At 37.6% G+C, this 19,506-nt stretch overlaps 3 protein-coding genes across 3 annotated transcripts in view; 1 reads left to right on the top strand and 2 right to left on the bottom strand.

The window, feature by feature from the left end:
* LOC122082184 (pentatricopeptide repeat-containing protein At1g74600, chloroplastic-like) overlaps positions 1–1,017 on the top strand; it is a 2,232-nt gene extending 1,215 nt beyond the window's left edge. The window contains exon 2 of the mRNA XM_042649660.1: positions 978–1,017. Coding sequence (XP_042505594.1) covers positions 978–1,017 — 40 coding nt within the window. The remainder of the gene's footprint in view (positions 1–977) is intronic.
* Positions 1,018–4,462: 3,445 nt separating this feature from the next.
* On the bottom strand, positions 4,463–6,690 carry LOC122082732 (putative expansin-B2). The gene is made up of 4 exons (XM_042650481.1): positions 6,437–6,690; positions 6,242–6,354; positions 5,949–6,136; positions 4,463–5,054 (listed from the first exon to the last, which is right to left on the bottom strand). The coding sequence occupies exons 1-4, from the start codon at positions 6,624–6,626 to the stop codon at positions 4,721–4,723; spliced, it is 825 nt and encodes a 274-aa protein (XP_042506415.1). The 5' UTR covers positions 6,627–6,690; the 3' UTR covers positions 4,463–4,720.
* Positions 6,691–17,168: 10,478 nt separating this feature from the next.
* Positions 17,169–18,488, bottom strand: LOC122082572 (cyclin-U2-1-like). The gene is made up of 2 exons (XM_042650224.1): positions 17,755–18,488; positions 17,169–17,638 (listed from the first exon to the last, which is right to left on the bottom strand). Exons 1-2 carry the CDS (start codon positions 18,162–18,164, stop codon positions 17,356–17,358), a joined length of 693 nt encoding a protein of 230 aa, XP_042506158.1. The 5' UTR covers positions 18,165–18,488; the 3' UTR covers positions 17,169–17,355.
* Positions 18,489–19,506: the final 1,018 nt, after the last annotated feature.

The raw sequence follows: 19,506 nt of genomic DNA, 5'->3' as shown, positions 1-19,506 counted from the left end.
ATTATAGACCTTGAATTCTTAGTACGATACCCTCAATTTAGTGTTTATGCATAATACATGTTATCAATAACTTTTTTTAACAAATTCTTTATGCAAAAGTGTTTAAAAAAAATGTTTCCTATCCATTTATGTGTGTATCTTTAGCGTATCTTAGTGTATCTCCGATACGATACGATACCCTCCGATACGTATCTTAATTTTGGCCGACCGATACGACGACCGATACCGATACTTTAATCCTTGCTCAGGGGTTTCCTAGCCCTCAACAATGTTCCAAATCCTATTGAGAATTCCTCTCTCAAGCTGCTACTTCAATGATTTGAGAACCTTATGGGAGTGCACCAACATTGTACAAAAGTGAATTTTTTCTAACGACAAGAGAAGCATACCAGGGGCTCCCATCCCTAAAGAAGCCAATGTCCTATAATTTTACTTGAGAGATCAATTTGGAAGTTCACCATTAGGCCAGAATTTGGCAATCTTCCTTTGGAAATGTATCGATGGTATCCTTCCACCAAGAATGCTCTTAGGAAGCTTTCAATCAAAAACTTTATCGACTGTGTGTGCCTTGTCTGCAATCAGACTGAAGAAACAACAACCAGGCGTGAACCCCATATGCTAAATGATAATTCGCCACCTCTAATTTGGATTTAAGAACAAAGATCTTATAAACCAATTCTTTGAAGGATATTACTTAAATTATCTAAGCGACCCTCTCCCCTAAGGGTGTTAAATGCTTTGGTTCCAGTGTAAATGGTTCTGTTCAGTTCGATGTAAGATTTTTTAGGTAAAAATCAAATCAAACCATTTAACCAACGAAAACCATTTATAAACGGTTTCAGTTTAAATGGTTTTAAATGATTTTCTTATGTTTTTCAATTTTTATCAAAACGACTTCTTTACATTTTAAAATTTTAGTGAAATGGATATAAATTTGAACATGAATTGAATTGTTAATTGTTATATATTTTTTGCAGCCTTGAACGGTCTGTTAGAAGCTCTCCCCCACCACGATGACACGACCCCCTTCCCACTCCAAAAAAAAAAAACTATTAAATCCCAAAAAAATATTACCATGTTTGAGGAGAGAAAGAGAAGCAGAAGACACATTAATCAATATCATACACCATTACCATGTGGCAAACTAAAGCAATGAAAAATGTATACACAAATGTTTGGACTCTTGAGGGATGCATGGACAGACGAGGTGGCATAACGATAGAATTTAGGGCTCGAATATTATATGTGATCAATGCAGACCATTCCTAGCTATCCAATGGCCAAAATGGAAGAATCACCCTTATACGTGGCACAACTAGGGCCTAGGTGCTCTCATCCTATTTTCTAGATGCTTTAAAGAAAATATTTAAACTTCCGACACCCCTCTTTTAGAAAACTACACATACAAAATTACACAAAGAAAAGTATTCTCGAACTCCAATCCACAAGGGAAGTGACACCTTCCCTATTGTAACCAGCAACTCACCCATGCCTAACCATGCATATGTTGGACCATGCAAATGAAATGGGCAATCTAGAAACCAACAAATAGCTAGTCATACCCAGGAGATCAATGAGGACAAAAGAAATTCAAATAACTAAAAAATCCACCTCCCATAATCCTGAAACCAAACATCGGCAAGAAAATATGGGTAACCACTGGAAAATAACCTAACATTGAGTGGTTAAGATCAGTTTTGTCAACTATTTTTTAAAAGATGTTATAGGGAAAGCCAATCATATGGTGAACCTAAAGTACTACTCCTCCCTCGTTAGACCTTTCTCCTCTAAGCAAGTCACAAGTATCTAATATATTCATACGTACTTAACGATTTTCCACAAAGTGCTGGCGAAACAGAAGGAGCCCTAAGAGAATCGTAAGTGAAGGAAAGGCTGCCGCCACTCTGGGGCAGCCTAGCTTCATGGCTCCCCCCCACCCCCCCACCCTCCCCTCCCTCCCCTACCTCGCTCCCTCTCTTCTTCCTCCTCTTCACACGTCACCATTTCAGTTAGGCCTCTCTAGGCTCGTTTGGTTAGCCCTGTTTGGCCAGCAGTCTAATCACCTCCAGCCCAGTTCGGTCTGACACCACTAATGCTCTACAAGCCCCACTACCCTTTTGATCCGCCCAGCTGGCTTGACCAATTACCGATTTGCTTCCTGTTGCATGGCCAGCAGCCAGCAACTGCTATTTCATAGCCCTCTACAAAGCCCGTAGCCCTTCGATAGATTAGCTACCCGCTTTGTAACACCCCGACCTCATTAACCTTGTACAAAATTGTCATCTTTGGCTCATGGGCCTCAATGCTCTAAAACGCGTTGTGACATGTTAAAGAGGCTAGAGGTTATTAACTAGCCCAGTAATCTCTCCCTAGGCGATGTGGGACTAAAGTTTGCACACCCTCACCGATCTCCCAAGTAGATCTGGAACTTGCCGTATTCTTGGGTATTACAACTTCCTCCTTTTCAGCACAACATCCCCCATTCACCCAACTTCCCCCTTTTCGGAACAACATCCCCCGTTCGGCACTTTCGGAGTCTACCCTGATACCAATTGTAACGCCCTAATCCTATTAACCTTGCACAATATTGTCATTTTTAGCCCATGGACTTCAATGCTTTAAAATGCGTTGTACCATGTTAAAGAGGCTAGAAGTTATTAACTAGCTTAGTAATCTCTCCCTAAGCGATGTGGAACTAAAGTTTGCATACCCTCACCGATCTCCCAGGCAGGTCCGGTACTTGCTGTATTCTTGGGTGTCACACACTTGGCGGCCCCTGCAAGGCCCGCGCCCTCTATTGTGGCTGCCTTCTTACTAGTTGTGCTTTATTTTTGTCTCATGACTTGGAAGATGAAGGTCGAGATAAGTTAATTAGTTAGGTTTGAGGAACACTACATCGAATTGACGTGGTTGCCCTTTTGCTTTCTAATGGGCTTCCTTGTTCTATCTATAAGCCCATGTGGGCTCTTGAGTTGTATTGAACATGTTAGTATGTCCCTTGTTTTTTGTTGCCCTGAGATATAGTTCCTAATGAGCTTTTGTTACCCTTTTAGGGGTTTTAAATTTTTATCTTCAGGGCTGTATTTTCCCTCCCTTTCGTTTAATGCATTTAATATTCACTCTCAACGCCCTCCCCCAAAAAAAATGCCATTTTTACATGAACTTTCAGTTAAAAGAGCAATAACACACAAAACTATGATGAAGTAACATTGTCATCTACTTCCCCCCCTTTTTTTTTCTTGTAGATTTAATCAATCATTCTCAGGAAAAAGATGTCTTCCTAAAGTAATAGATTCCAGGTGTCAATACAAATTGTCTTTAAATTAAAAAGTAAAGTGCAACACCAGATTGACAAGATTCTTTTTCCTTAGTTTGTATTAAAGTCAGATAGAGAAACAAGTTTTGCACAAAGTGAGGAGTTTCGATCCCTTGACAGATTGAGATCCTACGAGGTTAAAAAAAATGGTTAATGATTCAATTATGGAAACTTCTACATTATTTTGATTCAATCATTCAAACTCTGAGGGTAAAAGTCTGAAGTAGTGGATCATAAGGTAGCAATAGAGCCTAGAGTTAGATACATGCTTGGCTGATCAGGGCCGAGTTCTTTGATCTTATGGTCAAACTGAGCCGTTGAGGTGGCATAGAATGGTCAAATCATGTAGAGAAACCTTTCTTAGCATGGCGTTGTTCAGAAATTTTCTCATCGGTTATCATCCAATGTTTTTCTTGCACAATCCAACTAAGGATTTTCTAGGTTGCTATAATATGTATTGGCAAAAGGTTGTGTGCATAGTCATGCATGTTGCACGAATATGCACACAATTATTATATGGAGTTGAGGAGAGGTGCATCGTAGACCCTCATCTTCATGCACGGTCGCCCTTCCCTATATTTACCATAGATCAAATTGGGCCCGAAGTTTATAGGGGAATAGGATCCAATTTCCCACCTTCTATGTCAAGTTTCAACCAAAATAGAGTTAAGCAATATAGAAAATTAAAGATGTATGAATCCTTTGAAAGCTTGATCGAGTTTCTTCACACCCGTTGTGAAAAGCACATCTCTTCATCCACCACTTTTATTAGCTAGATGGTAACCTATAACAATGAAAACAATTTGTTCGGGCATTTTTGTTCGATAAAACAATTATAATGAGATCTCAATGGTGGGTGAAAGTTTTTGGGTGGATAAAAACTTCAATGAAAATATATAAATTTTGAAAATTGCTGAAAACCCTGAAAATAAAAGATGATAAAAAATAGAATGTATGTATTAATACATAACTTGACTTTGTCGCGTTGATATCAGGGCCATGCGAAACCCTCTTCCTCAATTAAATTAGAATCTAAAATTTGATCAGTGTTCATTATTTTATCCAGTGACTTAAAATTATCACATCAAGTTATCCCATGAGCTTTACCCCAAAAAAAAAAAAAAGTTATCACATGACAATAGAGGGTCAATAGGAAAGTTATTTATTTATTTATTTATTATGATTAATTACTAACACCTCTAATCTACCACATGGCAAATGGGACTTTGTGAGTCAAGGTTCATCAACACCATTTTCCATGGGCGGGCGCTATCCATTGAGACTTCTCCTCTCCTTATTTATGGAAAGGGAAGATATTACAAGTAGACAAAACAAAACTTCTAATCAACACTAATTGACTTAGAAGACATAAACTAATAATTAAGACTTGGATAAAACTGATCATTAGTCTTGATAATTGACAACTGATCGATAAGTAGCACCGGCCGTCCACCCCGCCGGAATGGCATTGTTTATCACAAGGGTCTTGCCGGTTTCAAGCGATGTGAGCCTGAGAGAGAAAGGAGCTCTCATCTCAGACCCGTAGTTAATCTTCCACACTGCACCCCAAGATTCTTGCATGGAGAGCCAAGTATCTGAGTCCAGAGCTTGCTTGAGATCCACACCACTGAGATCACCATCGCCGTCCTCGAATTCTATCATTGCCGCGAAGTAGTCGGAGTTGGACCCAGCATCAACATGGAAGGCAAGCTTTGTCCCTCCATAGTTGCACTCCACTCTGCAGTCACATGTAACAGATACTACTCCTTTAGTAATTAATTACTTGAAATACCCACTGCACCTAATTTGGTCATCAGTGAGGAAACATCCCTCTTGCAAAATTGGGGGTAAGGCTGCGTATATCATGACCCTTATTAGACCCAACAATGGCGAGAGCCTACTCCTTTAGTAATTACTTACTTGAAATACCCACTGCACCTAATGTGGTCATCGTTCGAGTCAGGAAACAACCTCTCTGCAAAGTTGGGTAAGGCTGCATATATCATGACCCTTCTCAGACCCAACAGTGGCAGGCAAGGATTTAGGGGATGGAATCGATATCTGCCGATACTGATATCGATCCAGATCGGATCGGATATGTGGGTATCATTCAATTTTACCCCTGCTTTACTTTAAAAGTACTAACTTTTTGCTATTTTACCCCTGAACCGATATGAATAAATGATCCAGATCGGTCAAGGATCGGGGATTGGTCTCAGCCGATACTAATCTGATACAGCCGATTCCAGACCGATACTTGAAACCATGGCGGTGGGAGCTTTGTGCATTGGGTTACACCTAATGTAGTAACCATGTTAAGTATATACCAATCTTGCATGGGATCTAATTAAATTAACCATGTTCATGCTAGGAGTTTAGTCTCAGATTGGCTACTAATTAGCCTACAATTCCCGATGTACACCTAGAGTTCTTATGTTCATCATTTCGAACTTTTGGGATGGAAACTTTACAAAGTATTAGAGCGGGTTTTTCGTGATGTTCACAGAATGTATTGCCACACGTGCAAACTAAGGGAATGTTAGGAGTTTAGTTTCACATTGGCTACTAATTGTCTTATGACCCCTTATACATCTGGGAGTCCTTCCACCTACTAGTTCGAAGACTAACCCACCTTTGATATTGAATCTGCAATTGTCCTGCATTACGTAGTTGATCAGCTTGACCGGACTTTGCCATAGCTCCAAATGAAGTCCCACTCAAATCAAAGTGAACTGACTCTGATACACAACCAGGGCACTCGTCGGTAATCACGACGGTCACCGGATTCTCTGAACATGCCGCATTGTCAGTGCATTTAACCTGTAATAGTGGTGTGTACATAGAGATCCAAAGAACCAAAACCCCATTAATTAGTTTCCGTCTTCAGGATCAGAAGGATTCAATAATGCATTTTTTTTCTCTTACCTGGTAGCAAGCCCCACAACCTTTGCCTGATTTATACAGAGAAGGGCCTCCAGCTGATACCATGGAAGAAAAAGGAGATTGCTCTACAGAAGTTCCATACCCACAAGCACCACCTGCATAGTAAGTTTATATTAGCTGCTAATGCCTTATAAAATGATAGAAGTAAGAAGAAGAAACCCAGTTTCTCTCCATTACCATCACTTCCAGCACCAGTTGCACTTCCATACCAAGTTGCTCCAGCAGGTGACCAACCAGACTCAGCTTTGGAGGTATTATAATTTAAGAGTTTTGGATTAAAGCAAGAACCGTAGTCTAGGAGAGAGAAAATGGCTAAGAGAGCAAAGACAAAGCGGAAAGAGAAGGCTTGAATAAGTGTTGAAGCCATGGCCACTAATAGAGAGAGCTAGGTATCAAAGCTAGGTATAGATCACTTGCCTTGTTTGTACTGATCAAGAGAAACTGAGACTGGTATTTATAGAAGAAGGAGAGCACAAGAGTCAAGTCATTATTATAAGTAAAACTGAATAACAAAAATTTAAAAGAATATACTTTTTTTTTATCCGTTCTTTATTTGGTTCGAAAGACGAAAATAGGTAATTAGCTAGGTTCTCTTCAACTGGTTTAATCATAAATGTAAAACCGAATAACAGAAAAATCGGCTTTTGAAACCAAAACTCCAAAACTGAACCAATTTACTTCAGTTCAATTTGGTTTCAAATAGTGAATTTCGCTTCCGATTCGAAATTGACACCTTAATTAAATATCATAGGTAGCAAAAATCAAATATAAATGGACGGCATGAATTATAAATAGTAAAAAAATTTGAACGGAATTTTTTTTTTTAAAAAGGGAAAACGGATGATACGGGTTTTAAATGTATAGATTTCAAACAAATAGGACAAAAATAAAAGAGTAGTATATTCATATAAATTAAGAAATTATTAAATGAATACTAACATCTAATGTTCACAATATCCAACACCATATACGTCCAGAGTCTTATTGAACAATGTTGCATAGCTATGATATTATTAATTGTTGTCAACATAGTCAGCGCGCTCTTGGAGTGATGTATGTTTAGTTTGAGTTGAGAATCATCACTTTAGAAACACTTTCAGCAAATGCCTCAGTCTTGAATTAACTCAATTTCAGGGTCTAATGCATTGATATTGAGTTGAAGGTGATATCATGAGAAATATAGGTCATTGAATTCGCTTTAAGTAGGTAAAAGAATTAGGTCGATCAAAGTTTGGGAGAAAGAGTTATGGTCAATTAAGTAGACATTATGTTCAAAAAGTTAAAGCTGTGTTTGGTAACGTTTCTGTTTTAAAAACGACGTTTCATGTTAAAAACGAAATTTTCAATTTTCTGCATCAAAATGTTTTTTTTTTTTTAACGAAACTGAAACGATAGAACTACCTTTTGTCGTTTCGTCAATTATCATTTATAGTTTTTTTTTTTTCTCACTTTTTGTTAAAAAACAAAAAAAATGAAACACATTATAAATGCACCAAACTCTTTATTCCGTTAAACTCTAGAAACGTTTTTTCTGAAACGATACCAAACGCAGCCTAAGTTTTAAAAAACACCAAAAAAATGGAATGTGTTTAGAATGAGAATGCTCGCCGTTTGCAATTTTTTGCTGTATCTTTGGGAAACATACGACAAAACGTGTTTTAAACGTTAAAAACATAATTAAGGCTGCATTTGGTAGTCATCCAAAAAACCATTTATGGTGTTTTTTCGTTTTTGCGGGAATAAGAAAACTAAATCTTCTGTTTGATGTCTACAATTTGTTTTTCTATTTTTTTTTTAAACAAATCGGGTAAAAAAAAAGTCCAGAAATATTAGAACATGGTAACCATGTTCCAATATTTGAGTTTCATTCTAAAATAAAATTTTGACATAATAATAAAAATTTTGATTTTAACACGAAACGTTATTTCTGAAAGAGAATGACTACCAACCGAACTCAGCCTAACAGTGCTAAATACTCCCCATGATCCGAAACGAGTTAGTGACAGGACGGAGCCAAGTCAAGCGACGGGAACGTTACGTCTTCTTCGACTTTGGCTCGAGAGAGTGGTGACCGGTGAAGACGGTTAGTCAGTTATAGTTAGTCTTGCATGGGGATGATGGGACCCATCAAAGGAAATTTGTTTTCTAAACCTAGACCCGCTTTTCAAGGTGGGTTTTTGCAAAGTAACTGGAATTTCGGTTAAATTGAGAGGGAAATCCTCAAAATCATCCTCTAATGTAGCCGTTGATGGTGGTTATTGGCCGTTGAAATCCAACGGTCTAGATAGGATTATTTGATAAATACGGTCTGAAATTCAAAAACAACGGCCCGTAATACTTGGCTGGGATTAGGGATTTGAATAGACGTTGCTTACGTTACTGAATGTGATGTTGAGGATCACAAGGACATAGTGTCTCATAAGTCCAAAACACAATGCCCACAAAGACCTTCTCAAGGATTTTTTTGGGTAAAACTTCTTCTTCTCAAAGATTTGGGATCTTGTGGAAGCACAAGTCATCTTAAATGACAACCCTAAATCAACGCCATAGCGTAATTTTTGGTAATAGTGAAACAACGTGGGACAGCTGATTTGTACATGAAAATGAAGGTTACTGCATAGAACACAAGAAAGATCAAAATCTTTGAGAAGAAAACCATGGTTGAAACTTGCGTTTCGACCCTAAGAGTGTCAATTTAGAATTGAAGTTGAAAATCAAAATTGAAATCCATCATCTAAAATTGAATTGAATCGAAATAAATTAGTTCAGTTTTCGTTTCAAATGTTGGAATCTTTTCAAGGTTGGTTTTGGTTCAATTTGATTTTGGTTTTATGATTAAATTGGTTTTTTAGGATCAGAACCGCTAAATCGAATCAAATATAAATGTTTGCTAAGTTGATTGGTGCCTCTTGTCTTCATCTTGTGCCATAATACACTTCTTTTTCCCTTTCCACTTCCCTTATCTCTCTTGTAGCTATAGTTGAAGTCTCATTGGATAGATAAGGTAGATCAAAGAAAACCCTGTGAATTTCTTTTTTTTGTCTCTCGGTCGGGGTGGGGTGTAGGATGTATTTTATGAGGCCGGATCCTCTTCTGGACTGTGACCTCCTACAAAAATCTCACACCATCCACTGGGTAAGGGTCCCCACACCCATAGGTGGCCCCCACACCCCTTGGATGGTGTGAGATTATTGTAGGAGGTCATGATCCAAGAGAGGATCCAGGCTCGTACTTTACTTCAAGCTCGTACTTTACTTGAGTTGGAATCTTATTATAATATTTACGTTAGGGGAAAGGTTCTCTAAACATGAGTAGGGTACACCTACTCACATTCAAATTTTATATTTATTTTATATAAGAGACAGAAAATATAATAAAAAATAGGGTAATTTACAATGCCACCCCCTAGATAATACAACTATTAAAGAGACACCTCATGCATGATACCAAATTATACTCAGACCCCTTGTCATCAGTCGCGGTTACAGAATATACCTTATATGCTGATGTTAGCTAGTATATATATTTTTTAAATACCAAAATACCCTTGCAAATTTTGAAGTACCTAATATAACCCTCTAATCTCTCTCTCTCTCTCTCTCTCTCTCTCTCTCTCTCTCTTTTTCTTCCTTCCTCTGAATCTCTTCCTCCAATCAAAACAAAGGGAAAATTGATTGAAATGAAAACTAAGAAATTAACCTAAATGCTTTGATGAAAGAGAAAACATAGAAAATCCTAAAAAGTAAAACAAGAAGATTAAAGGGTGATTTACATCAACCTCCTTTGTCGTTTGCCAAAATTACATAATCCCCCTTGAAAATCGAAAAATTACATTTAAACTCACTCAAGCTAACACCGTAAGTTAAGCATTAGTTTTAAAATGGAAAAAGATAATTTTACCCTTTCAACCCTAAAATTGCGAAAGGCAAAATGAGGGGTGAATAGCTACGGTGTCTTCCCCGTCTCTTCTCTGGCCACAAACCCCTCCATGGCCGATGCCTCTACTCCTTGTCCAATCATAGCGGCCACCATCACCGACTTTTTCCTCCCTCTTCCCTCTTCTCCTTGCATGGCTGCTTATGAGTGTTAGGGATCCAATTAGGGACAATTTGAGCCTTCAATCTTCGGGCGTATCTCTTTGGATAACAGCCTTAGGGATTTCAGGGAGAGTGGCAGTAACCCTTTCGGAGAAGAAGTTGCCTTAGTTACTGCGGCATTGGGTTCTCAAGAACATCTACTTGGTGCTATCTTCATGGGTAATAGTTTTGGAGCAGCGAAAGAGCATCTATAGCTAAATTTCAGAAAATTAGTCCCAATACAAACGCTATATCAAGTGAATTTATTTGCATTACCCTTTTCAAGATGATTTCTTTGCTGGAACATTAGAATTAAACTGTATTTCTAATCTATCCTTTTGATTATAAATGTTCATTGATTGATTATTGGAGGCAAAGCTAATACGTGGTGAGATCTTTTACTGGTTTTATTTTTTGGAGTTGTTTCTAAGACTTCATTGGTCCTAACTTTAGGCAAAAGTTTAAAACTTTGAAAGAAGAAAAGCCCTTAAATTTGCTGCTTCGATTCCCAATGGAGGTGAATCTGTGGAACGACAAACGTGAGAGGGAGATGTACGACAACTTTGCCGACCTCTACGCCATCATCAAGGCCACCGAGAAGCTCGAAAAGACCTATGTTTGAGACATTCACTCTCTCTCTCTCTTCAACCAAGATCATTAGAATGATGCGCAAGGCATCTGCTGGCATGATCATCTGAAAGAATTGAAGCAAATCTTGTTCCAAATTGTTCCCGAACATTCAAACACTTGATCAATTTAGAAATCAAGGAAAAGACTAAAATCTGAGAAAAAGAGAGAGATGAGTTATGGGCAAATGGAAAGGAGGAGAGAGAGGGTTGAGTTCTGGGCAAATAGAGGAGAGGAGGAAGAAGGGTAAAATCATCTTTTCCATTTCAAAAACTAATACCTCTCTCACAGTGTTCCTTTGGGTGGGTTTAAATGTAATTTTTTTTTTCAGGGGAATTATATAATTTCGACAAACGACAATGTCTTCCAAGATTAAAACCCATACCAACCTCGTTTCAACCATACCTGGCGATCTCCAAAGATTGACAATGTTCATAGGAACACAAACCAGCCAATTTCAGCCAATCCTCAACCAATGTTGTAGGGTGAACTTCCGTTTCCGATTCTGATTAATTAATTTAGTGAAACCATATCTACAGACGACCCTTGTTCACCCATAACCTTCAAAAGTTATAAATTTTGAGAAGACTTATTCTTTGCAAATATAAAAATCGAGCACTTTCTAAGCAGGCTAACGTTTTGCATATACCTTGGGGTTAAATGTGAAGTTGATAGAAATGATCGACTTTTACGATCTAGATTGGTACTGAGAAACTAAATCAAGATCAAGATTTGAAACCTTGAGATGGCTTTTGTGAAACACGCACCAGGCCGATCCGATCTGAATCTGAAGGATTACTGTTTCACATTTTTAGGCTTCTTGTATACGAGAAGAAATGAGAAGGTTAAGGCTTGTTTAGATCAGCAAATTCATTTCAAGCAGCCATGGGGAAGTGTAGGCACCGAATAACGCAAACTGAAGGGCAATAGCCCCAGCTTGCCTGGAATGTGCCTCCAAGGAATAGAGAGAGATCTATCCTTGGTTTGATGTGAGAGAAGGGCCTCTAAAAAAGACTGAATCCTGTGTCATTTCCTCTTCTCTTCCCTTCTCATTCCTATAACAGAAACAGTGGAGGAGAAGGCGGGAAAAAAAAAAAATTGGGAGAAGCATGTGATGACCCATTGTTGTTGGACTCTTCACCTTATCCTCAATACAAAAACCCAAGTCCCCTCTCTCTCGCTGATCTTTCTAATTCTGAAATTGTTTGGTGCTCACCGTAGACTGAAGAAGCATAATGCGGTAAAGTCTGGACTCTGGAAGTACTCTCTCTCTCTTCCTCGAAAAAAATCCCCCTCTTGAAAGATAAAAAGGCAAACAATCTCATTCTTCTCTAACTCTTTTGTATTTTAATTAAAAGGGTACAATAGTTATTTCAACTCCTCCCTTAACAGAGTGATTAACGATAAGGGGACTGAGTATAATTTGGTATTATGCAGGAAGTGTCTCTTTAATAGTGGCATTTTTTAGGGGCTGACGTTGTAAATTACCCTAAAAAATAATGTGTCTAGGCATACCTTATGTACACCTCATGTTCAAAGTGTCTTTTCTCTTATCCTAGTTTTGAGTTACTCATTTTGGCGTAGTATAGAATAAGGGAGGAATTTTCTTTCTAGGGGCATGACCTACCCAAGCACCCCATGGGAATATCTCTCTCCTCACAAAAGAGGGATAGATATGTCATTTCATAGGGAGAGGACAGAGATAGACATGGGAGAACACTGACATAGGCCAGACACCCTGACACAAAACATTTTCCCTATACAATATCATAGTCAATTTTTTTTGTTCTTCTAAAACATCAAATAGAGTTTCATATCGAAAGATTTCCCCAAAATTGTCTTCATGTTTTAACAAAAGCAAACAGGGTTTTCCGACTTTTCCTTGAGCATTGGTCCCTTTCTCGTGCACTTTCCGAGCATGGAGAGAGGGAGAGAGTATTTTTCAAAAAGATTCTAGAAGAAATTAACAAAAAGGATAGATGGGAGGAGAGGAGAGGAGAGCCATTCCGTGGTGGGTTGATCACTTGATCTAGGTTCACTGCGCCCATCCTAAGCCCAGCTACTTTGATCTGGGTTTATCTTTTTAGCCCAATGATTTTGGCCTTATATATGGAAGCTGGACCAGTTTAATGGGTTTGACTGATTCAGTTCCAGACATTCTGAAACGAGTTTGGAACAGGTTAGAACCAAAACCGCCAAGACCCATTTCAAACTTGCATTTGATATATTTGGTGTTGGAGATTTGGATTTTGGAATTTTGGATTTATTGGTATGCTCGGTAATGGAGATTTTCTTTTAAATATTTTGGTTCAGATTTTTATTTGTATGCTTATGAATGGGTATATGATTATATAAGCTTAGGTAAATTTTTATGGAATTTTGTACACTATGATAGTGTCTGGACCAATTGAGAACCGGAACCAAACCACCTATCATTAACTGGTTATGAATCTCAAGTTTGAAACTGATTAGATAAATAGACCGATTCTGGTCTTGATTCCTTAGGATTGCAACCATTAGGAACTGTTCCAATTTTCATATGCCGTCAATTATGGTGGGTCATACTGTTGAGATGGCCATAAATTTTGAAATTTGATCCATGGGGTGCAACTTGGTCTGGGTTCCAAGTCCATCCTTTTGGGTTGGAAGTGCTGACCTGACTTAAAACGGGGCTGGGCTAAGGTCAAACCCTCCTACAACTTGGCTCAACCAGAACCAATAAGATCAGTATATTATAAGAGATGGGAGCATGTCATTGCCCCCTAAATCCTTTCAAATAACTGCTATTGAAAATAAATAAAATCAAACAAGACAGGTAGACCTCTTCGAGGGTACATACATTGGTGATAGAATGGAACCTGAAGGGTACTTTGGCAAAATAATCACACCAAGTCCTTAGAAATGCATTCCTTTTTCATGCATGAGGGAAGGCACCTAGGGGTGAATCCACAATCCAGCCTGCCCGCTTAATAGTCTGACTTTGGGGTAGGCCCATTAGCCCATTTACTCTCATATGGGCTTCAGTATGGGTCATGAACGAGCTGGGCTGACCTTTGTCTACTCTCCAGCTCATTTAATGGGCTTTGGACCAGGCTAGCATATAGCGGCCTAAGGGGTGTCAAAACATAGCCCAAACCGGTAAGACTGATCGAATCGAACTGTATTAGGCTGGTTTTGGACTGAGGTATGATAAATCGACTGAAAATTAGACTGTACCAAACCGACCAATAACCAAACTAAAACCGAACCGAATGAAATCAATAAGAAAAATGATTGATTATGAGGTTGTGAACAGGTGAATTGATTGTCCATTGATTTCAATATTAGTGAAAAGATTTATTGTTGAGAACTTGTTATAAATCAATGAATATTAGGGTATGAATAAGGAAATTAATTTGTAAATTATAACAATGGTTCCATTGATATCCTTGTTCACTATACAAAATTATTTGGATAATCAAATAAATAATTTGATAGTAGAATTAAATTTATGACTTTCAATATTAGTTATCTTTCTCTTACAATGATAAACAATGATTTGATTTGTAATAATGATTTCGTTACAAATTCTATTACTCTATTGATTTCAACATTAGTTATATTTTCCTTATAAATATTTATAACATGAACACAATACAATCTATTTTCTATAATCAATTTCCTATTATTTACGTTTTTGACTTGGGGAATATGATTTAAAATGTTTTTACCAAATATTTCCTCATTATAGTTTATGAATGTAAGATTTCATTTTGGTTCAAGCCCAAACTAATCGATCTAAACCAGTATTAACTCAATACTATAAAATCAAAATAAATCAAAACCAAACCAAATTGAAACCAAAACCGACCGAAAACTGAAGTTCCTTAATAGTTTGGTTTTGATCACCCTCATTCTTACACCGAAACCGATTCAATTCGACTAAAACCAAACCAAACCGACCACACCCCTAAATTATAAATTTAGCCCCTAACACCCTGTCCTGACCTGAAAATGCCAGGAACAAGTGGATCTCTTAGCATCCATTCATCCATTGCCCTTTTTATATTTTTTTCCCTATATATGTTTAGCATATCTATGCTATGATTCGATGGATGGAAAGTAAGCGTCGGTAGCATTGAATTAATAATGGAGAAGGTTAGGTGACTGTCTGAAGAGAGGACATGCAAATTGATATTTGATATGGACTAAAAAAAGAAGGGATGAGAAGACAGGATATGACATTAACATTTGTATTGTATTTATTATTTAATTTCCACCCTCTACTCTTTGGACCATTAAGTAGATGTCCTTATTCTCTCTAATAGAAAAAGGAAAAAGATTTTAGGAAGCTGTCACCTTCTCAACACTCAACACATAAAGGAACACACGAGGGATATGATTGATATGAGCTATATTATTGATTTTAGGTACTCTTAATGCCCTCCCCTGCTTTGATTATGATTTTTTTTCTCCCAGTCTTTGTTTTTAATTTATCGTTTTATTTTTAAAAATAAAAGTTTTATATAATGTTGAAAGATATTCATGCCGATAATCTGGGATTCTTTTCCATGTCCTCTCACATAACTGACACTCTCCACTAGACATTTTCTCTCTTCCCTTACCTTGTGAGCCCCTCATTGACGAAATCGATTCCCACATTTGATTGGTGTGATATGGGCAATATATTGCTGTTATTGTCATGGTGGGTACAAGATTGGTTCACTAGGATATGAAATAAATGTTATAGGAAAGGGCTCTCATGCCGCAAGTTTGGGAAGAATCTCTTGGTGTGTGAAACAATTGCAATAAAAGATGCACATAACCAAGGAAAGAGTATCAATGTGAGGTCACATGAACAAGATTGGAGAGGACAAAAAAAGAGTCACCACACTGTCAGCATGGGCATGCATGGGCAAAGGGATTTTTTCCCCCTAATATCATAGCCCACATAGTGCTAACCGCTATTCTTTATTTTGTTGTCACAATGATTTGTGATTATTTTGACAACGATTTGTGATTATCTTGTAACAAAGACAAATTGTACACCCTACAAATTCAGTCATAGTGCTCTAAGGAGAGCTCTGATGCTATGTCCCCATTTTTTGCAAGAGCAAAATTTTCCTCCCAAGTTCCAACTCTTAGTTCTATTACGCTATGGTTACTGAAAATACAACCAAAAAAGCTTTGGAAAAAGTTTTCTTGCACTATGGGTGTCAGAAAAGTATACTCATCTAAAATCATAAATATTTTTCCTCTATAGTACGAAAATGAGTATATCCCCTATTATTCCCCAATATATCCTATGGACACTATCTAAACCCCTGGGTCAAGGGAGACCATTGATGAAGGAAAACTACCTCCACAGTCATTTACTCATACTTTCAAGTTTAAATGGTGAGTTTTTCAATAAAAGCCAACATTTGAAGTTCAAAAAAAAAAAAACCAAGACTTCAAGTCATGAGTTATTGCGAAGAAAAAAGAAGAAAAATAGCATGAGTTGCGTGACCATTCAAAGAAACCTTGTAATTCTATTATGGATCTAGTTTCTCTTAACTTATGGTGAAGAGAGATTCCCTTTATTTATAGGATCTAACTCTTTGATTGGATTAGGAAAAGGCATATTGAACCATGAACAATAGGGGTAGAGTAAATGATGACATTGGATGTCGAACGGGAGGTTTCCACATTCAAATATAACATCAAATCACCATGGATGAAGAAATTCATTTTTCTTTTACGAAAAATAAAGAAAAAGCCTAAATCCTACTGTTTTATATACTTGTAGTAGCCTAATATGGTGACTAATAGTCACAACTCCTGCAACCTCACCATAATCTACACTCAGCATTCATGGTGAAAATTTGAGGTAATTTATAGCTAAAGAATCCACTTTCTCCCTCTTTCTTTTTCCAGTTTTCAGAAAGAAGATGGTCAAAATCTGAATGAAATAGAAGGAAAAATAAGCAGAGAACTAGGGAAGTTTCTAGGATCGATGACTTCTTTCTATAGAAAACAAACATGGATATAAAACTAAAACTCAACATTTTCAGATAGTTTTCATCACAAAAGCATTCTTTTCTAGATAACCAAATGCATTCTTACAGGAGAAGGTTGTTGAAGTTTGGAATTTTGCAGGATTGTCTTGATAAGCTTAGTAGATGGAAGAAGAGTTTAAATTCTTCATGGGTTTGGGAATTCAGTAATTTAACTGCAACTGGATAAAATTCACATAAGTACCCATTTCCTTGCAATATCCTTTAATGGATACTAACAGTTCTGCTTACATTTTACAGTTAAGTTCTGGAAAACAAATCACATATATGGACATAAAGAGCTACTAGTACTACAGAAGCTCTCAGGCTAAGGAAGCAAAACTCTATGAGGAATATATACAAACAGGGAAAGGACATTCTAATGTGAACTGCATCCAACCACACGAGCAAGCTGATTGAAGTCATTTTCTTCTCTTTTCTTAGATTTGATTTCTCCACCACACATAAACCTTAGAGTTCTCTCTATTTGGTATCCTCCTCCTAAGCTCACTTCTCTCTCTAAATGGCAACAATAACTCTCAAACACACTCACATTGACATGTAACTTAAAACCCATCAAGAATAGAAAGTCAATCTCTAATTTGTTCATAACAATCGTCGTTAATCCTCCAACCTTTGCAAAATAAGAATTCCTATAATTCCTGCATGAAATAAGAAAGAAGGATTAGAACCAGAAGTTTAATTTTTAAACTTCAAAATTATTTTGGCTTACGGAGTAATCAAGAAACAGAGTTATTAAGAAACAGAGTATACTCACATGTCTTCCACAAACTTTGAGGCCACCATAATAGTAGTAATAAGAAGCCTATGGACATTGCTGTAAGTGATTCTGAACTCAGGGAGGAATTGGCATAAACGATCAATATAGACATATGCAACAACATACACCGGAGGTCCGGCACGAGTATACCGGAAAATTCTCTCGAGAAAGGATTGAATTGTCATGTCTGGGACTTCATTGCAATCAAAAACACGAGCTCGAGCATCTTTAGACAATGCCCATGTACAGTTTCTTGTAATCCTTTCATTTCTTGCCAAAGTTCTCTCAAGGAGGGAGGCAAGAACTGAAATCACTAAAGGGGTGGTGTTTGAATCATCCTGGTATGAGAAGGAATAGAGATCAGAGCGAAGCCTTCTGGGAGAAATTGGAATTGGAGATGAACCCATTAGTAGTTTTGATCAACTCTAGCCTCCTTAGAAAGATTGGATTGGGTTCTTGAGGGAGTGAGAAGGATTTTATACAAAGATAGGATTGAGTGGGTAGAGTTGGGGGAGCGCTTAGTTGTGATTTGAATTAAAGAATAGCGAAGGTGGAGCGTGCAATTGGGCATTTGGAAGGTGGTTGGAAGGAAAGATAGAGAATCAAAATTATAAGATATTGTCTGTGGCTTGCTTTCAAAGAGGAAGAGGGTACAAAGTACAAAGCGAGGAGCTTTCTTTCTTCTTTCTTTTTCTGTACTTAATTTCGCCGACGTGAGCTGCCTTTGATGGGTTGTACGGTTAAACATATAAAATAAGAGGTTTTTGAGATCTGAGGAGGTGAACTCCATCCCTAGTGGACCCTAATTTTCAGCTGATGACTGATGTTGATCTTAGTACGACACACATTTTAATGAGAGCTAGTGAAGTGTGTGAGTCTTGTGACTGACAGTGGAGTGAGTTCCTGATTGGCAGGGTAATGGGTTGCCCGGGTATCCAATTACCCGATGGATATAATCTGACCCAATATTGGGGAGAGTGTTCTAGGGCAAGCGGAATAGAGAAGCCAACCTATGAGGTGCGGTAAAATGGTATCCTACATTGAGGAGGAGCAAAATACATAGAAATGCCAATGTATCATACCCCAATGGCTTATAGAATTTTAATATTTTTCTAGGAAGCGGAATCCCTGGTCTAATGGATGTGACATGCTGGATCTTACAAGTTAAGTTTCAACCTATATGAAGTTGGCTACGGGGCAAAATAAAGCATTGAACAAACGAAGGCTACAAAGAGGGTGCATGGGCATCGATGGCGTGATGGGTCAATATACGAAGTATCTGGTTGAATTTGAGCCTGAAATTTTATGTGGTTGATCAAAACCATTTCCATATATTTATTAGTTGGAATGGCTTGGCCACATCACCTTACACAAATAGATGTGTTCAACTATATATATATATATTCTTCCTATACCTACCAAACAAGACCTACATGGCATGTTGAAGTTTACGTGTCAAGTTCCAGCTTAAATGGAGTTGGTCTAGAATAAGGTATTGAACATTGTAGTACTGCACACAGTGTATGGACATGGGGAGGTAGACCAATATATAGGAGATTATCTCACTGAATTTGATCTTGAAATTTCACACGTGACTAATTTATTTTCTTGAAATTTGAAGCATGACTAATTCAAATTATTTCGTAGATCACTTATTTAGAATGCCATAATCACTTTTTGACGTGACATAAATAATTGTACCAAAGCATATATTCTTCCCAAAGCCACCTCCATTTTTATCAGCCCCCC

This window comes from Macadamia integrifolia, chromosome 6, assembly GCF_013358625.1.
Source record: "Macadamia integrifolia cultivar HAES 741 chromosome 6, SCU_Mint_v3, whole genome shotgun sequence".
Lineage (NCBI taxonomy): Eukaryota > Viridiplantae > Streptophyta > Magnoliopsida > Proteales > Proteaceae > Macadamia > Macadamia integrifolia.
Note: the sequence above shows the minus strand (reverse complement) of the source record. Positions and strands in the feature narration are given on the sequence as shown.